At 37.5% G+C, this 20,198-nt stretch overlaps 3 protein-coding genes across 9 annotated transcripts in view; all 3 read left to right on the forward strand.

Annotated features, from left to right (window-relative positions):
* bptf (bromodomain PHD finger transcription factor) overlaps positions 1 to 13,317 on the forward strand; it is a 30,351-nt gene extending 17,034 nt beyond the window's left edge. For 4 of the 7 annotated variants that reach the window (XM_039650936.2, XM_039650938.2, XM_039650940.2 and 1 more), the window contains exons 19-32: positions 799 to 966; positions 2,119 to 2,255; positions 2,343 to 2,457; positions 2,710 to 2,885; positions 4,125 to 4,404; positions 4,759 to 5,432; positions 6,338 to 6,420; positions 6,633 to 6,858; positions 7,545 to 7,828; positions 9,215 to 9,388; positions 9,481 to 9,673; positions 9,958 to 10,042; positions 10,310 to 10,496; positions 12,677 to 13,317. In XM_039650936.2, coding sequence (XP_039506870.2) covers positions 799 to 966; positions 2,119 to 2,255; positions 2,343 to 2,457; positions 2,710 to 2,885; positions 4,125 to 4,404; positions 4,759 to 5,432; positions 6,338 to 6,420; positions 6,633 to 6,858; positions 7,545 to 7,828; positions 9,215 to 9,388; positions 9,481 to 9,673; positions 9,958 to 10,042; positions 10,310 to 10,496; positions 12,677 to 12,713 — 2,819 coding nt within the window. In that variant the 3' untranslated portion in view covers positions 12,714 to 13,317. Of the gene's footprint in view, positions 1 to 798; positions 967 to 2,118; positions 2,256 to 2,342; positions 2,458 to 2,709; positions 2,886 to 4,124; positions 4,405 to 4,758; positions 5,433 to 6,337; positions 6,421 to 6,632; positions 6,859 to 7,544; positions 7,829 to 9,214; positions 9,389 to 9,480; positions 9,674 to 9,957; positions 10,043 to 10,309; positions 10,497 to 11,837 lie in introns of all 7 variants that reach the window. The other 3 variants (XM_039650941.2, XM_039650942.2, XM_039650939.2) reach the window with 2 other exon arrangements.
* A 1,069-nt stretch (positions 13,318 to 14,386) lies between these two features.
* Positions 14,387 to 17,819, forward strand: kpna2 (karyopherin alpha 2 (RAG cohort 1, importin alpha 1)). Its single transcript, XM_039650918.2, has 11 exons — positions 14,387 to 14,444; positions 14,588 to 14,689; positions 14,791 to 14,931; positions 15,020 to 15,105; positions 15,196 to 15,464; positions 15,563 to 15,657; positions 16,087 to 16,350; positions 16,432 to 16,665; positions 16,757 to 16,939; positions 17,219 to 17,368; positions 17,557 to 17,819. The coding sequence occupies exons 2-11, from the start codon at positions 14,624 to 14,626 to the stop codon at positions 17,644 to 17,646; spliced, it is 1,578 nt and encodes a 525-aa protein (XP_039506852.2). The 5' UTR covers positions 14,387 to 14,444; positions 14,588 to 14,623; the 3' UTR covers positions 17,647 to 17,819.
* Positions 17,820 to 17,994: 175 nt separating this feature from the next.
* Positions 17,995 to 20,198, forward strand: part of smurf2 (SMAD specific E3 ubiquitin protein ligase 2) — a 50,534-nt gene continuing 48,330 nt past the window's right edge. The window contains exon 1 of the mRNA XM_039650822.2: positions 17,995 to 18,429. Within this exon, the coding sequence (XP_039506756.1) occupies positions 18,378 to 18,429 (52 nt within the window). The 5' untranslated portion in view covers positions 17,995 to 18,377. The remainder of the gene's footprint in view (positions 18,430 to 20,198) is intronic.

The raw sequence follows: 20,198 nt of genomic DNA on the forward strand, positions 1-20,198 counted from the left end.
ACGTTTGAACCATGTCATGAGGGTTGGAGTTGTACAGTTTGTCCACCAGTGGGCACTCTACACCGTCCCTGTTGGCAACACTCGTTGAGTTGGTCACGAGACGTACATTGCTTGAATATAACAATTAAAAGAACATCCCCATCAGTTCTCTTAACTCAAATAAGCATGACAAAATTTGTGACCAACATGTCCAGTTTTGGTGCTGTTAAATAATTTGAGAGTGAAGCTGAATTAGCTAGTAATAGTTACGTTACGTTGTTACAGTGTAGTTGTCTGACTGTCCTTTTAACTTTTGTCAATGTGACTGAAGTATTTCTTTAATAGCGCGTGACAGTTATAGCAATGAGACGCATCATCTCTCCTTAGCCTGTTATATTGAAAATGTATGTTTTACAATTTGCAGTATGACGTAATCCATTGCTAAATTATGGCTCATCATAGACTAGCTAACCACAAAGCTAGCTAATACCACTATTATTAGTCTGTTCTGTTGTGACAATAAAAGAAACAAGTTTCTTATTAAAATGCATTATCATATTATTTTAGTTAAAACTCTTAAATAACTACAAATAACTAATGTTAGGCAAATCTGTTAATGTTTTGTTGCGCGTTTCTGAAATAAATAAATAAAATATCGGCCGATATATCGGAATATCGGATTTTAAAACCAACAAATATTTGTATCGGTATCGGCCTTCAAAATCCTTTATCGGTCGGGCTCTACTTGGATGCAACCGCTGCTGTATTACCTGATTGAGATGTATGTGCTAGGGTGGTGATCAGACCTGTGTCTTACAGTCTCTACCAGTTCGGTTGTGACTGTGGCGGCGAGTAGCGCCTCCACGTCTGGGCAAACGTTCCACATCGCTGCTGCTGGGTCGATGGCCGGCAGTGTCATCACCGCTAAACTACCTGTTCCAGCCAACAGCAAGATAGTCACAGTGAACGTGCCAACCACGCAAGGAGGTACGGCAGGCCTCCAACATCATTGGCATGTGGTTTTTGTTTCAAGTTAGGCCTGCCTGCACGCAGATTCGCAGAGAGGCATAATATCGGCACCATATTCTTAAATGACGTTTATTTTTTACTTCGTTTCTAATGATGAACGGCATACCGTGTGCATGGGTCACTTAATGCTGCCTGTTAGTTTATCTAAAAGGTTGTTCAGACTTGCAGCAGTTTGCTGCAAAAAAAACAGCTGAAAGTCATTTAGCTTCAATGAGAGTTGAAGGAAACATTCAGTTTAATTGCTGTCATTGTGAACATCCCATAAAGTTTGGTACAAAGCTCTACGTCCTTTTTGCAAATTCAGTTTCAATTCAGTTGGTTGTCATGGTTAAATACAAAGGATTTCTTTCTTCCTTTCTTTCTTTATTTTGTGCTAATTTGTTTGGTTTTCAAACAAATTTTTTTCATTTTTCATTTTTGTTTGGAAAACACTTAAACTTTAACATTACAAGTCAAATACTCTTATTCTGATATCAATACACTACTGTTTAAAAGTTTGGGGTCAATGAGGGTTTTTTTTTTTTTTTGCTTTTTTTTTTACTTTTTATTTTTAAGGAATTAATACTTTTATTCAGCAAGGATGCATTAAAATAATCTATTATGCATATGCACATCTATTATGCTTATGCATAAAAATAATAAATTAAAGTAAAACATTTTTAATGTCATTTAAAGATTTAAATATCAAATAAATTATGATCAATTCATCAAAGAATCCTGAAAAATATATTATGGTTTCCACTAAAATTTTATGCCATTTTGATATTGATGATAATAAATGTTTCTTGAGCATTAAATTATCATATCAGAATGATTTCTGAAGGATCGTGTCATGTGGCACTGAAGACTGGAGTAATGATGCTGAAAATTCAGCTTTACATCACAGGAAAAAAATGACACTTGAAAATATATAAAAATTAAAAAAATAAGTTTACATTTTTCACAACGTTTTTACTGTATTTAGTATCAAATAAATGTAGCTTTGGTGAGCATAAGAGATTTTTTCCAAAAACATTTAAAAATATTACCAACCCCAAACTTTTGAATAGTTTTGTATCTATGTAATGCAGTTCTCTTGGAGCAAACTAAATCTACTCATTGTCTCAACAGGTTTGGTACAGGTACAGCAGAAGGTGGTGGGCATCATTCCATCAAGCACAACGGCCACCGCACAGTCATTCCCTCCATTCCAGCCCCGTACGGCCACCATTAACATCAGACCCAACACAACCACCTCCACGCAGCAGGTATGAACTCTCACTAAAATGATCCGCTCTGGTCAACTCAACATTTGTGTTCCTGCAACAATGTTTAATTTACTCATTTATGCCCAGGTCCTAACGACTGGAACCACTCTACGACCAGGGATGACTGTGATACGCTCTCCCCTGCAACAGGCCACCACCCTGGGGAAGACTATCATTCGCACACCCCTGATGGTTCAGCAAGGTATACTCAACATGGATTTGTCCTGGAAATTAGTTTTTAACATTACTTTTAATGGGTTTCTTTAGGAAAGTAGGGAAGAGACAGGAAATGATGGGGTTTCATTTAATTAGTGGCCATTAAACCAAAATGTTTGACAGCAGAAGGCTACTTTGTGACCATGTGATGTCCACAGTAACTTATGCCCAACTCTGTTGAATACTCTACAGTTTTCTAAATCATTTCTGAGTGTGATTTGTGATTTATATCACGCAGGTCAAGTGCAACAGCCAGTGCAAACAAGTGTGGGCACTCAGGTGGTGGGCACTCCTCCTCGCCTCTCCACACCAAATCAACCCCAGACCCCACAGACGGCCTCTTCTCCCCGACCACAGCAGGGTCAGGTGAAACTCACTCTGGCCCAGCTCACTCAGCTCACCCAAGGGGCTCAGGTTTGTACCAGTTTTAAATCAGCATGCATTTCAAATGGACCTTTATTTACTTCCATTAACGCAGATTTTAATGTTCTCATTGTGCCCTGTTATTCTGTGCACGACATTTAATATTCTTAAATACACTTAATATTCTGTGAAATTAAGTCGCAATCTCCAACTATGAATTAAAAAATGGAATTGTCTATGCTGTCAAGCCCCCTTGTCACGAAAAAAACGCGTGTTGAAGTGCTGCGAGTCAACCTCCTCTAACTTAGCTACAGCCAGTCAAAAGATAGCATGGCAACTGCAGATGCAGGAGACCCATCGACAAAACTTGAACCCCCTCTGGTGTGAAAGTATTCTGGATTTCCAGTTATGATGACAATGTCGCTCTTCAAAAAAGCCACAGTATGTGTGTGTACCATATTCTTCCACTTGCAGCATGACTAACATGGCAGGGCATCTCCGCAGGCACCACAAAAACAGATCTGTTAAACCAACAACTGTTTGTTTGTTTTGTGAACTTGAATGTCATCTTCTATGAAGAAGACTGCAGTTACAAAAGTGAAACTATGACAGGTTATTTTATTATATTATAAGCCCTTTATGTTGTTAATACATATTTTAAATTTGACAATGTAGTGTGGTACATTGCGAACAAAGGTCAGATATTATATTGCATAAAATATTGCATTGCAACCTGTGCTTTAAAAAAAAGTTAAAATCGAGAATCGAATCGAAAATTAAATCGAATCGAAGATTTGAGGAATCGTGACACCCCTACTGTGCACATTATAGAGCGCTGCAGTGATGTAGTCAGGATCACCCTGGGTCCCTCGACAAAAACCCAATAGGTTTTTCCCATTGGCTTTGGGAGTATTGCAGAAAAAAAGTTTATGATTTCTACATGTTTTGTTCATTATGATAATTTTCACAAGTGAACACAGCTTTTAGGAATTTTGAAGCATTAATCCGCAGAAGTAAAAATCGAAACTTAGACTATTAAAGAGCTACAACGTGGTCAGATGACTTCAACATCACCAAAACTAAAGGTCCAACATCCCTTTTTGTCTTTATTTAAAAAAAAAAATCCTTGAAAGTTTTAGAAAAGAATAGCTTGCAGACAAAGTAGATGTTTACCCGTTATGATGTTTAATGTCCCGAAAACTTCTGTAGCCGCATTTAGACACTTAACCTTAAGTCAAGGTTATTGATTGTTACTTACGACTGAAATAAACTTATGCTTTTGCTCTTCAGGGAGGGAACCAAGGGTTGACAGTAGTGATCCAAGGGCAAGGTCAGACCACCGGCCAGCTGCAGGTCATTCCTCAGGGGGTGACGGTCATCCCAGGGCCCGGTCAGCAGCTCATGCAGGCAGCCATGCCCAATGGCCAAGTCCAGCGTTTCTTGTTCACTCCCATGGCCCCTGCACCAGTGTCTGCCCCCGCAGCCCCCGCCATAACCACCTCATCAGGCGTCCCAGCCACAGCTGCACCAGCTGCCGTCACCAGCACAACTCCAGCACCCATTCAACCAGGTGAGATTTTATTAGACACTTTCCAGTTTTCACACAGCATCAGTATGGAATTTGTCTGGCAATGTTAAGTCTTCTTAAGCCAGCAAAACGCAGAAGCCAAAAAAGTGATGACACTTGAACTTCCTGCACAGATTACCTAGATGCCTACTAGTTTTGTCAAATTCTGAATATTTGGAACTGTTTAATTACTCTTTTCTTTACTTGTTTTGTGTATTTTAGCTGTTCAGGGCTGTTTCTTAAAAGCTTTGTAAACCTAAGTAGATAGTTTAACCAATGGCACCAAGGGTCTCTATGATCAGCTTTGCTCACAATGAGTGTTTTAAGTTCTAATATATTTTCTCTCTCTTTTTCTAGCTATTCGTCTTGCTCCACAGCCCCAACCTCCAACCACACTTCCTCCCACACCATCTCTGCCTCCATCACAGCCAGTCCAGCACATACACACCCCGGTCCCAACCGCAATCGTTCCCCAACCGACTCCACCTCTACAACCCCACCCGCCCGTACAGCTCCGACCTCAGCCCCAGGTCCTTCCTCAAACATCAGTCCCGCCCCCTACACCTGTATCTGTCCCTGTCCCTCAGATAGCACAGGTGACGGCCACCGCACCTCCACAGCAGATCACCACCCTCCCTGTCACCCAGACCACCGTTACCAAAGTCCAGCCCCAGATCCAGCTCCCCCCGCAGCTCCTCAGCGTACCCGGGCTCCAGCAGCAGGTCATCTCCCACATCCAGAGTCAGGTAGCGGCCCAGATTCAAGCTCAGGTCCAGCAGGCCGGGAACACAGCCGGGATGCCCCAGCAGATCAAACTGCAACTGCCCATTCAGATCCAGCAGCAGGGCGGAGGGCAAGTCCAAGCGCACCAGATCCAGAATCTGGTGACCATCCAGACGGCCAGCGTACAGGAGCAGCTCCAGCGGATCCAGCAGCTCTGCGAGCAGCAGCAGCAGAAGAAGAAACAGCAGGAGGCGAAGAGAGAGCAGGCCCAACAGCACGTCAGCCAGAGCGACCTGATACAGAAACAGGTGACTCAAGTTGTTTTAATGACATTAAGAAAGATGGGGTATTATGCCAACTTTAGGCTACTTTGGTTCGCACTGCAGCAGTATACGGCTGTTTGTGATTTGAGTGCTAAATATGGTTCTGTTAAAATTATGATCTTGATCAGAAATTGATAGAATTTGCAACCAAATTTTGAGAGCGAGTTGGCTTGATATTTGCTATCATTTCTCTTTATAGTTAGAGGCATTACCTATGAATGAAGTCAGACTACGTTCATATGCATGTGTAAATGAGCCTTAGTTGATTAAAATTTAATTGATTGAAATTTGAATTTAAATTTTATTATTGTAATTTTAATTCTTATTGGTAGCAATGAAAGTTTAATTGTATTTCTTTAAAATGTCTCATCTTATGTTATATTTCAGATAACTTTATTGATCCCAAGGGACAATATAGTTTTGGGAATAAAACAAGCAACAAAAAACAACACTAAATTCAATAACATAAAGATGGGAATGTGTACCTATAAATAATGCATAATATTTTTTATACATATAATGGACAAATTATAATAGATATTTAAACATATATATATATATATATATATTTAACTAAATAAAAATGTTCTTATTGTGTACAATTTCTTAGTAAATTTCGTTAATGTTGATTGACAACCTTTTTTCTGAGACAAGATGACCCCAACGTCATTAAATGATAACTGTGACTACATCAACATGCAATATCGTTGACGAAAGAAGAATGAGACTAAAATGTAGTTCTAAAACAAAATATCTTTTTTGTCAAATAAAATCCAAAATCCAGTGTTTTACGCAATATTTGCAATCTGGCAACCATGCTCATGCGCTGTGGAAGAAGCGCGGGTGAGCTCTCTTTCTTCAAATCTTAAACGCACTCTGTTTTCGCTTAGGTGGCTCAGAAGCAGAATGTGGCCATAGAGCAGTTAAAACAGAAGAAAACCATGACTCCTGCTGAAAGAGAGGAGAACCAGAGGTAAACAATGTCAATCTCCATTCTTCCCCATTTATACCTTTCCAAGTCATTACAATTTTAATGACATTAGGGATTTTAAATTCCACAAAACATGAAGCGTTATTCAGTCTCATTATATTTGTTACATGTGCACAGCAGATAAACCATAAGCCACTGAAACTGTACTTATGGAAACCAAATCATTTGTTTGTTTGTTTTGTCTGTCTGGGCAGAATGATTGTTTGTAACCAGGTGATGAAGTTCATCCTGGATAAAATCGATAAGGACGAGCGGCAGGCGGCCAAAAAGAGGAAACGGGAGGAGTCTGTGGAGCAAAAGCGCAGCAAGCAGAACGCCAGCAAGCTGTCGGCTCTGCTCTTCAAACACAAAGAGCAGCTCAAGGCTGATATCCTGAAGAAAAGAGCACTGCTCGATAAAGAACTGCAGCTGCAAGTGCAGGTGAGAGGATCGGGAAGTGCGGAAACTCTACTGTTTTGCACTGATATGAGAGTTTGAGTTGATTCGAGATGTTTGTAGGGGTTTCAAGGGTTTTTTTTGTAAAGAAGGTTGGGATAAATTGATCAAAACTGACTGTAAAGAATTTTTAATGTTACACATGATTTCTAACAAATGAATGCTGTTCTTTTAAACAAAATCAAGAACATTTCACTGTTTCCAAAAATAGAAATGAGAAATTAGAAATGTTTCTTGAGCACCAAATCATCATATTAGAATTATCTAATAAGACTGGAGAAATGATGCTGAAAATTTAGCTTTCCATAACAGAAATATCCATAAGTATATATATAAAAAATGTTTTTTTTTTTTAAATTTTAATAATGTTCCACAACATTACTGTTTATCTTGTATTTTTGATCAAATAAATGCAGCTTTGGTGAGTAGAAGAGACTTCTTTGAAAAAATCTTACCGGCTACAAATTTTTGAAGGGTCATATGCATTTATTAATGAGTGTTCTGCGGCGTTTATGACAGCACTTAGCAGTGAGAATCTGTCAATGAAGACGCATGCTTTCATTTCTCACGCACGTCTCAGATTTACTCGCGCACACACACTCTGTTCACACCGCATCAGTGTTGCCAAATAGACAGCTGAAGCTGCGTTTACATATTTATTTTGATTGCAGGAGGAGTTGAAGCGCGATCTCATTAAACTCCGGCGAGAGAAGGAGAAAGCTCAGGCTGCGGCGGCTCAGGCTGCGGCGGCTGTCAGCGCACACGTGCACAGCGGTCTCTCCTCGTACGCGCCCACGGTCACCTCACCCTCCGCCGCACACAAACGCAAGCGGGACGAGGAGAGAGACGCCGCCTCCAAGTCCAAACGCAAAAAGATGATCTCCACTACCTCAAAGGACAACAAGAGGGACATCAAGTTATACTGCATCTGCAAGACGCCCTACGATGAGTCTAAGTATGAGACTTTTACTGTCCTTTTACCCATCTATTTTCCAGTTGTTTTTATGTGTTATTTATGTATTTATTGTAATTGCATTATTATGTGTATTTTGACATGAAAATATTAACATAAGGTTACTGTTTATTTAAATGTGTCATTATTACAATGTATTTAAGTACTGGGTAAGATTAACAACATGCACTGTGTAGGATTAGGGTTTGGTTGACTGTTAATTTACTGTTATTACTATGTAAAGTGTAACAAGGACAATGTAATATAAAGTGTTACCAAACATACAATAATATTTTAAAACAAAATACACCTTTTCATCATGCGATGTTTGTTTTTTGTTTTTTTTAAATATTATTTTTATATTACATTTCTAAACAATACTACGGACGTCCATTGCATTCACTTGAAAAAAATAAAATAAATCTACTCTGTTTATCTGAATTAACGAGTTAATTATCTCAGAATTACAAGATCATTTTTCATGGAAAAAAGTTTTTACTTTAATTGTTTTTCTAAATTAATGACTTAATTATCTCAAAAACCCATTCATTCCTAAAAACAGAGTGAAGTGAAAAAAATGTTTTTCAAGAAGAATATATCTCATAATTCTGACATGATTAACTCGTTAATTCAGGAAAAACAGCAAATACTTTTTTCCATGAAAAATTATCTCGTAATTCTGACATAATTAATTCGTTAATTCATAAAAATGGAGTAGATTTTGTTTCCTCAAGTGAATGCAATACACTTCCACACAATACACCCATTTATCATGTTTTTTATCTGTTAGTAATTATTAATTTTGTTTTCTTTAGTTACACTACTAAGAGTATTTTGGCATAAAAATATAAACATACAATAATAAAACGCAGAAATATACATATTTATCAGGTGTGTTTTTTATCTGTTAGGAATCATTTATTTATTTTCTTTAATTACACTGAGATTTTTGGCATGAAAAATGTAAACATACTATAAGATATTAAAGAAGCAATTTGCAGAGAATTCTAAATATAATGTCAAATTAATTTTTGTGCATCAGACTTGATATGAATACATCTGGTGTAAAATGATATTATACTAGAGATATTTTATACTTTTGTTTTGTGTAGTTAGTTTCCTTTGGCTACTTTGCAAGTAGCAAAAAAATCTTTAAGAACATTATTTCAATGTATTACTTGGTTTGAACATTTATCAGAGAAATTTTTTTTAAATGGTCTCACATTTAGATTTGACATATTTTGCAACTACTATGTAAGAAAATTAAATTTAAATTAGTGTCTGTAGACTCAGAAATGTAAATAACGTTAGAATTGTCTACTGAAGCCATACAAATATAACTGGTTCTGGATGTGGTACCAATCTAATGTTGGTGTGTTCTTGACTCAGGTTCTACATTGGTTGTGACCTCTGCTCTAACTGGTATCATGGCGAGTGTGTGGGCATCACCGAGAAAGAGGCCAAGAAGATGGATGACTACATCTGTTCAGAATGTAAACGAGCTCAGGAGGGCAGCACAGAGGAGCTCTACTGCATCTGCAGAACCCCATACGACGAGTCGCAGTAATCATGCTTCTGCAGTTTCATCACATTTATTTCGAAAGGTACACGTGGGAGCGTGCTTTCTGACATGATATTGCCTGCTTCTACTTCAGGTTCTACATTGGTTGTGATCGCTGCCAGAACTGGTACCACGGGCGCTGTGTGGGCATCCTGCAGAGCGAAGCCACACACATCGACGAGTATGTGTGCCCGCAGTGCCAGTCTACGGAGGATGCCATGACGGTCCTGACGCCACTCACAGATAAAGACTATGAGGGGCTGAAGCGAATCCTGCGCTCCTTACAGGTTTGTATGAAAACAAATACGGTTTCATGGCTGGTTTGAATTTACGGGTTGTAAATCCGGCTGCTGCACTAACTAACATGGTGACAGACTAACGTGATCATTAAAAAGGAGTTTAAACAAAGAAACACATTCACTTACATAGATTTGAGAATCAGATTTTGAGTATTTTTATATATTTTTATATTGTGGCTGCTGTTTACCATTGTATGGTCAAAAATGATAATGGAAGTTATTGGGAACACAAACAAATTTTATAATCATTGTAAATGTTTCCTCTATGTTAGTCTCATAAGATGGCGTGGCCATTCCTGGAACCAGTGGATCCGAATGATGCTCCAGATTATTATGGGATCATCAAGGAACCGATGGGTATGAGTTTTTGTTCCTGCTTTTTTGTATGACCAGAATAATTTTGACTTGTAATAAAGAATATTATACATTTTAAAGAGGTAGCTCCTAAATTATTATACTTTATTATATTACGCTATATTATAGATGACTTGTTAACAATATTTTGAACAATTTGCACCAATTAGATTTTTTTTAATTATTATTAATGATCCATTTTAATCATATATTTTTATTTTTAATGTATTTTTTAGTAATTGGTTTTATTATTTTCCTCTTTGTCTTCAGACCTCTCTACGATGGAGGAGAGGATACAGAAACGCTTTTACAGCAAACTCACAGAGTTCGTAGCGGACATGACCAAAATCTTCGACAATTGCCGCTACTACAATCCCAGCGACTCGCCTTTTTACCAGTGTGCTGAGTTCCTGGAGTCTTTCTTTGTACAGAAACTCAAAGCTTTCAAAGCAAGCAGGTAACGTCTGCTCCTACACACACAATAGAGCAGCATAGGATATTGTTAGGATATTCGTTCACCCAAATTTAAAGTTTTGTCATACTCTCACCCTCATGTTGTTGCGAACCGACATCACTTTATGACCAATACCCATTATTCTAATGTTTGGGTGTCTCATAACTGTTATGCTGAACAGATTTTAATAGTTTTTTCCCCTACTTTTTCAAACGAATCGATCATTTAGTGATGTATTGCCTTGTTGTTTAACCGATGATCAGGGCCAATTATATCCTGTCAATCAAAAGAGGGTGGGAAACATGTGTCAAACTGCAGAAAATCTCTTTTGTGTTGAATTTAGGACTGTCAAAGTGAATGCGACACTTTAAAAAGATTTATTTTTCTTTAAGATGATCAAACTATTGGCATCTGAAGATATCGTTCTGAATAATATGCTATCGGTATCTATACTTATAATTACTGTAGTAACATAATATGCTAAATAATATTTCCTATGTTTATCTTTGTTTTAATTTAGCTACATATTTTGAGTTATCCAAACAATACATTAAAGGGATACGCCACTTTTTTTGGAAATAGGCTCATTTTACAACTCCCTCAGAGTTAAACAGTTGAGTTTTACCATGTTCGAATCCATTCAGCCGATTTTCTGATATTTAGAAGAATATCAGTAACCACAGAGTTTCTGGTCTCATTGACTACCATAGTAGAAAAAATAGATACTATGGTAACTTTCTGGTTACTGATATTCTTCTAAATATCAGAAAATCGGCGATTCGAAAAGGGTAAAACTGTTTAACTCTGGGGGAGCTGTAAAATGAGCCTATTTCCAAAAAAAGTGTAGCGTCCCTTTAAATGTTTTACAATGACCAATCCGTTGATGTGAAAAACTGTTTACCAAATCAAAATTATGAATATCGGTCAAATTGGTCAAACTGATTATGGGTTTAAGCCACAAATGGCTGTGTGTTACAGCGGTTTTACTACAGGTAAAAGAATGTTCTTAGGTGTCTTTGTCACTGTAGTGTAGTTTATTCTAGTGTTAATTTTACTATTTTCTTGTATCTTTTCCATTGCATTGGCTTCCATACATCCAGTTTTGTCTTGTGCCTGCCTGTCTTGTCTTTGTTCACTTTGTTTTTCTCTCTATGAATGATTCTGCTTTGAAGATATGTTTAATTCAGAGGCTGTAGTCATCATCTAATCTCTGAATTCTTTGTCTCACATTTCATCCTCTTATTTCTGTCCTTATTTCAACTACAGTATGCTGACAACATAACTTTTTTGTGTTTGTGCTTCTTCATGCATGTCATTCATACAACCCATTGTCCTTTCTTGCAGATTGTGATGTCATAAGTCATAGTGGCTGAAGGGGCGGAGTCATTCTTTATTAGAGAATCATGGAACTTGCTGTTTTATTAACAGCGGAAACCGGTGTACATTTAAGTGAAAACTGTTTGGAGAATGAAAAACTGGTCAAAAAAGCCAAAACTCCAGTGAAGCCTTTGACAATCAGAGAGCGGCAGCCATGTTGAAGCACTGTGAACACACAAATCAAGGGAAATGCTGTCTGTGCATATTTGAACCTGTTTTTTTTTTTTTGTATTTGTTTTATTTTACCCCATTACGTTTGCTGGTCACATGATGTTATTTATGATGTTTATGGATGCATGATCATATTTATCTCATGGATTGGCTGATTAAAGACATTTTAAGACTTCTGTTCAGTTTTATTGTAATGTGCTTATCGACATGTTTGTTTCAGCTGGTTCGCTGATCTGTCCAGGTTTTCATTGAGAGGACTAATGAATTTGATGATGTATGCATAATGTTGAGCAGAATCTACACGGTTTCAGATGGCTTGAGAATAGTGAAATCAAGAGTTTTAAATCCTTTTATTAGGAAATTGAAATAAAGGACCATGCTTTCAAATCAAGTTTAAATGGTATGTTTTTGTTTTGTTTTTCATCTCTTCTAAATTTAATCTGACACCAGCGTCAATTTAAACGACCGAAAGTCATTCCCGGTCTGTTACACCAACATGGCTGCCATTCCTTTAACCCCTGAGGCTATTTTTATGTTTCCATGCGGCAGATTTCATTTTCCACTCGTCTCGTTTTATTTGTGAATATTCAATAAAACCAAAGGGCTCTTAACCTCATTCTCTCTGTATTCTCTAGGTCTCATAACAACAAGCTACAGTCATCAGCCTCATAGAATACAACCACATGCTGTTCTAAATAAACTTTGAACATTTCATTCAACATGGAACTCTATCCCAGTCAGCCAGCATCGCACATAGCCACAGCGTTTGGTGGAATATTGGACGTAAATGAGCTGTGGGTTTGGATCAAGAATGGACGGTTTACATTTTTGATTGTTAAATCAATGAGTTTTGACTGGGATCATGCTCTCCTAAAGGATTTCTTTCTGGATTAAATGCCTACAGAAATGTTTTTTGTGAGTTTTTAAAACCCTTCGGAATCATGTTCACATTACCCAGGACAGCAGGAGTCTATCATGGGTGCACCTGTTGGTTTTTCCCCTTCATATGATTCAGCATACTACTTCAGAAGTGGAATGTGGATGCAATCGGCTAATTGGTTTTAAAGCGATGGGGTAGCACAGGTTACCTAAAATAAGAAGGTGTTGCTTTGAAAGAAAACGAATGCATTGAGGACTGATGAAAGTGCTAGTTGAGAAGGTTTCCTGTTTGTATAACTTGTCTTTAACTTTTTTTTTTTTTGTATTACAACTGAAGAAATATTGATGTATATGAAACAAATAAATGGAGGGGACAGGATTCTCTCTTCTACATTGATTAAGATGTCTCTATATTCTCTTTATTTGAAAATTAATTACATTAATGTGATCCTCCTCAGTAGACCCCTAAAGAATCTAGCCATTTAGATTTGAAATTCAGAATTTTCTTTTAATTGTGTTTATGGATTCATAAAGGATCTAACTCTAACACAATCATTTATATTTTGTCTAGATAATTGTGTTAAAAGACACAAAATTCTCATGTTTATAGTTGAGGATGTTTATAACTTCTTATATTTTTATGGCAATAACTGTTTTGTTCCAATATTTGATCTTATTGATGAATTTCTTTAATCAATTAAAGTTTTCATTAACAATTTGAAAGTTGTCACCATTAACCAGTTGTTTTTCGTTATCAAACAAATAATTTCCTATTATAAATATGGTGAGTACACATATGCCAAAGGATTATTTAATCCTAAATTTAATACTAAATACTTTTTTGAACTGAGGCACGATATCTTGTGTTATTTTTCAGCATAATGGATGTGTGCGTTCTATAAACAGTGTAAAATGTGGGGTAATGGCTTTTCTTCCACAGTGGATTTTAAATTTCAGAAAGCCCTGCTTTGTCGCCATTGACCAATCAGAATTAAACCTGGAGCCGTTTCGCCCCGCCCCTTTGTCACGCGTACATTCCTTTCTACCAAAGCACGTTCTACCAATTATTTATGACAGAATAAATATTTAATTAATATTAAATAGTACATAATTTTACAGTTTTGAAATTTTATTGTATTTTTAAAGACATGTATAAAATAAAAACATTGTACGCGTAACTTACTGAATGGAAAATAAAATATTCATTAAAGTTAACATTATATAAATGTTATGGAGAACCTTAAGTCAGATCATCAAATCGATAAAGCAATTAGATGTTAAAGTCATATGTGAATATATATTTATAATCTGAAGATATTTATTCCCAGTTCCCAGAAATCTATTTGGCATTCTCGCCAGATCTCGCGTTAATACATAAGCCCCGTCCCCACGCCAGCAGTGTGATTTTTCAAAACAGTCCAATGGGAAAGTGCTTTTGCTCGAACGGACCAATCAGATTCTCCATAGCGCGTGTTTAAAGGTCTGTTTCATACTTCCACCTTCACAGTCCTTTGGTTAGAAGCGGTAAGTTCCTTCTTTTGAAAAAAAAAAAGGTTTGTAATGTAGTTTTTCTAGTTTTAGTAAGTAAAAATATCTGACTTAAGAATTGTGAACTGATTGTGATGCACCTTATGTTGATCTTTACACGAACATGTTTTTAATTTCAGGTTGCGATATACTGTGATTAATCAAACGTCATTAAAATGTCTGCTGCAAACGAGAACACTCCACGACTCACTCAGTTCAAGAACAAAGGAAAAGATGCAACTGTGAGTAATAAATGTGCTGGCTGCTACAATAAGAAGTGCTGTTTTCTTTCAAAAAATGTGCCACAATTATGTTTCATATAAATATGAATACTTGTATGTAGGAGCTGAGACGTCGAAGGATCGAAGTCAATGTTGAACTTCGTAAAGCAAAGAAAGACGATCAGATTTTGAAAAGGAGAAACGTGAGCATTCTACCGGATGAGGCGACCTCTCCCCTTCAAGAGAAAAGCCAGAACTCTCAGGTAGGTAGATCCATCTTATTGTATAATTCATGTTTAGGTATAATTACACATCGTGTAGATATCGTCAAGATTTGTCTTTTTCAATCAGGCTCCGCACTGGACTGTGGAGGAGATTGTAAATGGTGTGAACAGTAATAACTTGGAGATTCAAGTTCAGGCCACCCAAGCAGCCAGGTAAAGCATGAAACATATTATTTTCATGTGCAAATATATGCGTTTCTATCAAGTGTTTTTCAAATCATGATTTGTGCTATTGAAATGCAGGAAGTTGCTGTCAAGAGAGAGACATCCACCTATTGACCGTATCATCAGCGCTGGTCTGATTCCCAAGTTTGTGAACTTCTTGAGCCTGGCAGACTCTCCTCCCATACAGTTTGAGGCAGCCTGGGCTCTGACTAACATTGCATCTGGAACATCTGACCAGACCAGCGCTGTGGTTCAGGGAGGGGCCGTCCCAGCATTCATCAGTCTTATTTCTTCACCACATGCTCATATTAGCGAGCAGGCAGTATGGGCCCTTGGAAACATAGCTGGTGGGTGTCTATTAGTATTTCATTTAAATGAGAAACATTTATTTTGCCAACTTGGTTGTATGAGGTTGAATTTGTTTTTGCCCTTTTTGTGTTTATAGGTGATGGCTCGGCGTATAGAGATAAAGTCATTAAGCATGGTGCGATTGCCCCCCTATTAGCTCTGCTGGCTGTTCCTGACTTTTCTGTATTCCCTGTAAGATTTATTTATTTATTTTTTTCCAAATCTGTCATTTTAAAGATTTAAAATATTTTTAAAGTGATTCTCAATTGGGTAGTCAATTTAAAAATGAGCAGCTTGAATACAAAAAAAATATATATTTTACCTACATATATACACACGTGTGTGTGTGTGTGTGTGTGTATTTGAATAACATGAAATTTGTAAACCACTTTGAACCACAGATTGAATGTCATGGCTCATCAGCTCATGATGATTTTATAGAATATACAAACTTTAATGTGTGTAAAAAAAAATATATATATATATATATATATATATATATATTTTTCTCCTGTTGTGGGTTTAAACTGCTATTTAAAATGTAGTGACCATACTTTACCAGTAGGTGGCATTGAAACTTTAATATTTTGGCCTGACTAACCAGTCTGTCTACTTCTGCAGTCTGGTTACCTGAGGAACGTCACCTGGACCCTGTCAAACCTGTGCCGCAATAAGAACCCTGCACCACCTCTAGAGGCTGTGAAACAGATACTGCCAACACTTATCCGCCTTCTGCATCATGATGATAAAGAGGTTCTGGCGGACACCTGCTGGGCCATCTCATACCTTACTGATGGGCCCAATGAAAGGATTGAGGTGGTAGTGCAGACTGGCGTGGTCCCTCAACTCGTAAAGCTACTGGGATCAGGAGAACTTTCTATCGTGGTAAGTTGGTGGAAAGTAATGCTCGTACAGGGAATTATAGGAGTGTGTATCTATGTGTAATTTTTTTTTTTCTTCCCACAGACCCCTTCACTTCGTTCCATCGGTAACATCGTCACTGGCACAGATGAGCAGACCCAAGCAGTGATCAACTCTGGTGCTCTTTCCATGTTCCCTGCTCTGTTGCGCCACCACAAAAACAACATTCAAAAGGAGGCTTCCTGGACCTTGTCCAACATCACGGCTGGCAGGGACTATCAGATTCAGGAGGTCATCAATGCTGGCATTGTACCTTACCTGGTGGAAGTTCTCAGACGGGTATGTTGCCACAGTATAAGTACACAATATAAGACTTGTCCATGAAGCTGTCTTTATTTATTTGTAACAATTTTCTCATACTTTTATCCAGGGGGACTACAAGACCCAGAAGGAGGCTGTATGGGCAGTGACCAACTACACCAGTGGAGGCACAGTAGAGCAAGTGGTTTACCTTGTTCAGGCCAACATACTAGAGCCCTTGTTGAACCTGCTCTCCACTAAAGACAGCAAAACTATTCTTGTCATCTTGGATGCTATCACCAATATCTTTTTGGTATGATTTCTTTAAAGCCAGCATGTAATGAGAATTATTATTTTTTAACATTGTAATGCCTAAATGACTTCTCTTTAGTGATTTGTATTTAGGACTTTATATTAACCTGCCCCTTCAAGTTCCCATTCATTGCTTCCAATAGATTCTTTTTTTTTTTTTTTTTTTGGGACAATGTTTCACTTGAATGTTCATCACAATATGGGATTTTATACAATTGGTGTCAAACCTGCATCTTATTTGACAATTTTTTTCTGATCTTTTTTTTTTTTTTTTTTTAAGGCTGGTGAGAAGATTGGTGAGGTCGATAAGCTGGCCCTGATGATTGAGGAATGTGGCGGCCTGGACAAAATCGAAGCTTTGCAGTCCCATGAAAATGAAATGGTCTATAAGGCCTCCCTCAACCTTATTGAAAAGTACTTCTCTGGAGAGGTCAGTTGAATGTGAACTTTAGTGATGCATTAGGTGTAGGTTTGCTCAATTTGTATATATTAATAGTTTGCTTGTTCTATTAATTAGCAAAAATGAGCATCTCAACCCTCTTAAATGTTTTGAAAGTGATACACACTTGTACTTAAGAACCTGCTTTTCCTAAATGCATTTTTATTTCCATCATGCAGGAGGAAGAGGATGAATGCGTCGCCCCTGAAGCTACAACTGACGGCTATGCATTCCAGATCAATGACAACCAAAGCACTTTCAACTTCTAAATATCTGATCTATGTGTTTGTTTTGTGTATGATTGTCTTGATCATTTCTTCACACCACTTTTCTTGTTCATGTTGGTTTTTGTGATGACCTCATGGTCTGAGTTGTACATACTAATCTGTTTCAATTTTATTTGTTGTAAATAAAAAAGTCAAAGAACAAAAGTGGGGTTGTGTGTATCTTTAGCCAAGACTTAAAATAAATATAAGTAATGGTGGGAAATGAGTGATTTCTAAAGGCCACATGTTATCTATAAGTGTGGATTACAGAGCTCTTTGAATAACAAGTGGGTCTGATGTCACCTTTTGGGCGGTATTAGTGGCTCAGCAGATGCCAGACACATAACAAACCACATTTCCTCTATTCAGTCGCCTGTAGCGAATACTACTAGCGATACAACTTTTCCCTCAAGGTCTCCTTGGAAGGGCAGCAGAAGAACCCGAGGGCGGTTCGTTCGTGGAAAATGCGGAGAACTTCAGGAGGTCTCTGTAAGCGGATCTTTTTAGGGAACGTCGTGGATTTACTTTCGCAGAGGGTAGAAATACGAGCAGCACGTTAAAACCGAGTGTATATGTATGTAGACATGGCAGGGCTGTGCACATCCGGGCCACAGGACCGTGACTCCATTATTTTCTGTTCACTGTGAAACTGGCTTTGAGAGGAACCAAAAAGCAACTCAATAGCATATTCGACTCGTTTTCAGTAATAGTCATCCTGGATAAGGGACAAGGACATGTCTAATCAAGGAGTTAGAAGAAATGGACCCGTCAAGTTGCGTTTAACAGGTAAGGAATTTGCGACATCGCACAGTTTCATCTGAAACTGGCTAGCTGGCTAACAGCTATTGCTGTAAGTCATTGTGGTGTTCAATCTTTACATGTCCAATTCCATTTAAATGGAAAATAGTGTGGTTAATCGCCAGTTAATAAATGATGTTTTTGCTTTATGGCGAATTTGACCGAAACTGGCGTTTCTGCAGCGTCATAATGAATCCTTGTATGGAGCGCGAACGCAACAATTACAATTCTTATGCGTTCATTGTTTACGTTTACTCTAAGTTGCGTTGCGAGTAGGTTCTCCTTTATTTACGTTTTAAAGCGAATACACGTAGCTGCATGCGCAAGGATATAGGGCTTTTAATAAATACTTGGCGATTGATTCCACGAACGATATGGCTTATTGACAAATTTCGTGTTATAATTTTCTAAACTTGCACATTGAGTGTTTTTATGTAGCCAGTTCAATCCAAGATGTGGGTTTTAAAAGAGATCATGTTGCTTTAGTCACATTAATCCTATTCTGCAAGTGTTTAATCTCATATTGTATTTGAAATGTTTGCACCATGTGGCACAGACTTGACCAAATACTTGTAACTAGTTACATTTAGCAGTGATTTAAAAGAACCTGCAACAGAACCTCTGGTATCGATTTTACATAAAAACTGTCAATAGTAAGGCGCCACGATACGATTTTATTGTGATTATAAATATTTTGCGAGATGCTGAGTATTGCAGTAATAAATATAGTGCAATTTATTAAAAAAAAAAAAAAAATCAATTGCAAATGTCCCCAAAGGAAATACATGGGAAAAGTTTGTTTTTATGTTGGCTAATAAGTTCTGTCTGTTCATTTCATATTTTCATATCCATCTCCTTCATCACTTCCTTGTCCAATATTTTCCCTTTTTATATCAATTTCAATGTATGCAAACGCAGTTCAGTGTGTTTGTTTTTACAAAACGTATTGTTTTAAGCAGAACAACCTTACTCACACACCTTACTGAACAGTCTAAGCACAATTTAAATTATGAAATCTGATTATGTGCTAAATCATATTTTTATCGTGGTTTGGGGAAATTTACATACAGCCATTAACACATACTTAAAAGCATAGGATAATAGCTTGTTGTGCACTATGTTTTTTTTCCCCCGTTGTGATATAATCTACAGTCTGCACAATAACACAAAACAGTTTGAATATAAAAAGAATAGCTGGCAGCTGGCTTGCAGATGTGATGTGATGGCATGTCGAATTAACACATTTATTGACTACTACAAGGAGTCCATGTTCAGAAATATGCAAGAACGTGCTTCCTTTACTCACAGTTCACAGTTAGCACTGATGCTGTTCTGTACTGATTGTGAAATTAGTCATGAAAGATTTCAATGTATTATCATTTCACACACTATAAGCATGGTTTTTACAATAAGATATGCACAGTATTCGTAATCTCGAGCTGAAATTCAGACCCTGGAAAGACCAATACTTGGCGTCCCTGTATTGATACTGTATCCCCACGCTAAATCATGATACTACGCTGTATTGATTTTAGAAAATAGACGCAGAGGTTATGTAGTTTCTGCTATATGAGTATCATTGGTTTTGCTATGTTTCACAGGACCAAGATATGCTGTTGTTGTAATGTTAACTCTAGTAACAGGACCGTTTTGAGTATCATTATTTGTCTGGAGCTCCTGCGACTTACAACCGACTCTTGCTTGTATACTGTTGTATGTTCGCCATATTCGCATTATTTTGCTTCGCTTCAGATAAA

This window comes from Pimephales promelas, chromosome 3, assembly GCF_988280905.1.
Source record: "Pimephales promelas chromosome 3, fPimPro1.hap1.1, whole genome shotgun sequence".
Taxonomy (NCBI): domain Eukaryota; kingdom Metazoa; phylum Chordata; class Actinopteri; order Cypriniformes; family Leuciscidae; genus Pimephales; species Pimephales promelas.

What these genes read in the sequence shown, in the direction of transcription:
- kpna2 (XM_039650918.2), top strand. Translation starts at nt 14,624, where the DNA reads ATGTCTGCTGCAAACGAGAACACTCCACGACTCACTCAGTTCAAGAAC. An exon ending in ACAAAGGAAAAGATGCAACT is followed by an intron (nt 14,690 to 14,790) that starts GTGAGTAATAAA and finishes ACTTGTATGTAG; the next exon opens with GAGCTGAGACGTCGAAGGAT. An exon ending in AGAAAAGCCAGAACTCTCAG is followed by an intron (nt 14,932 to 15,019) that starts GTAGGTAGATCC and finishes TTTTTCAATCAG; the next exon opens with GCTCCGCACTGGACTGTGGA.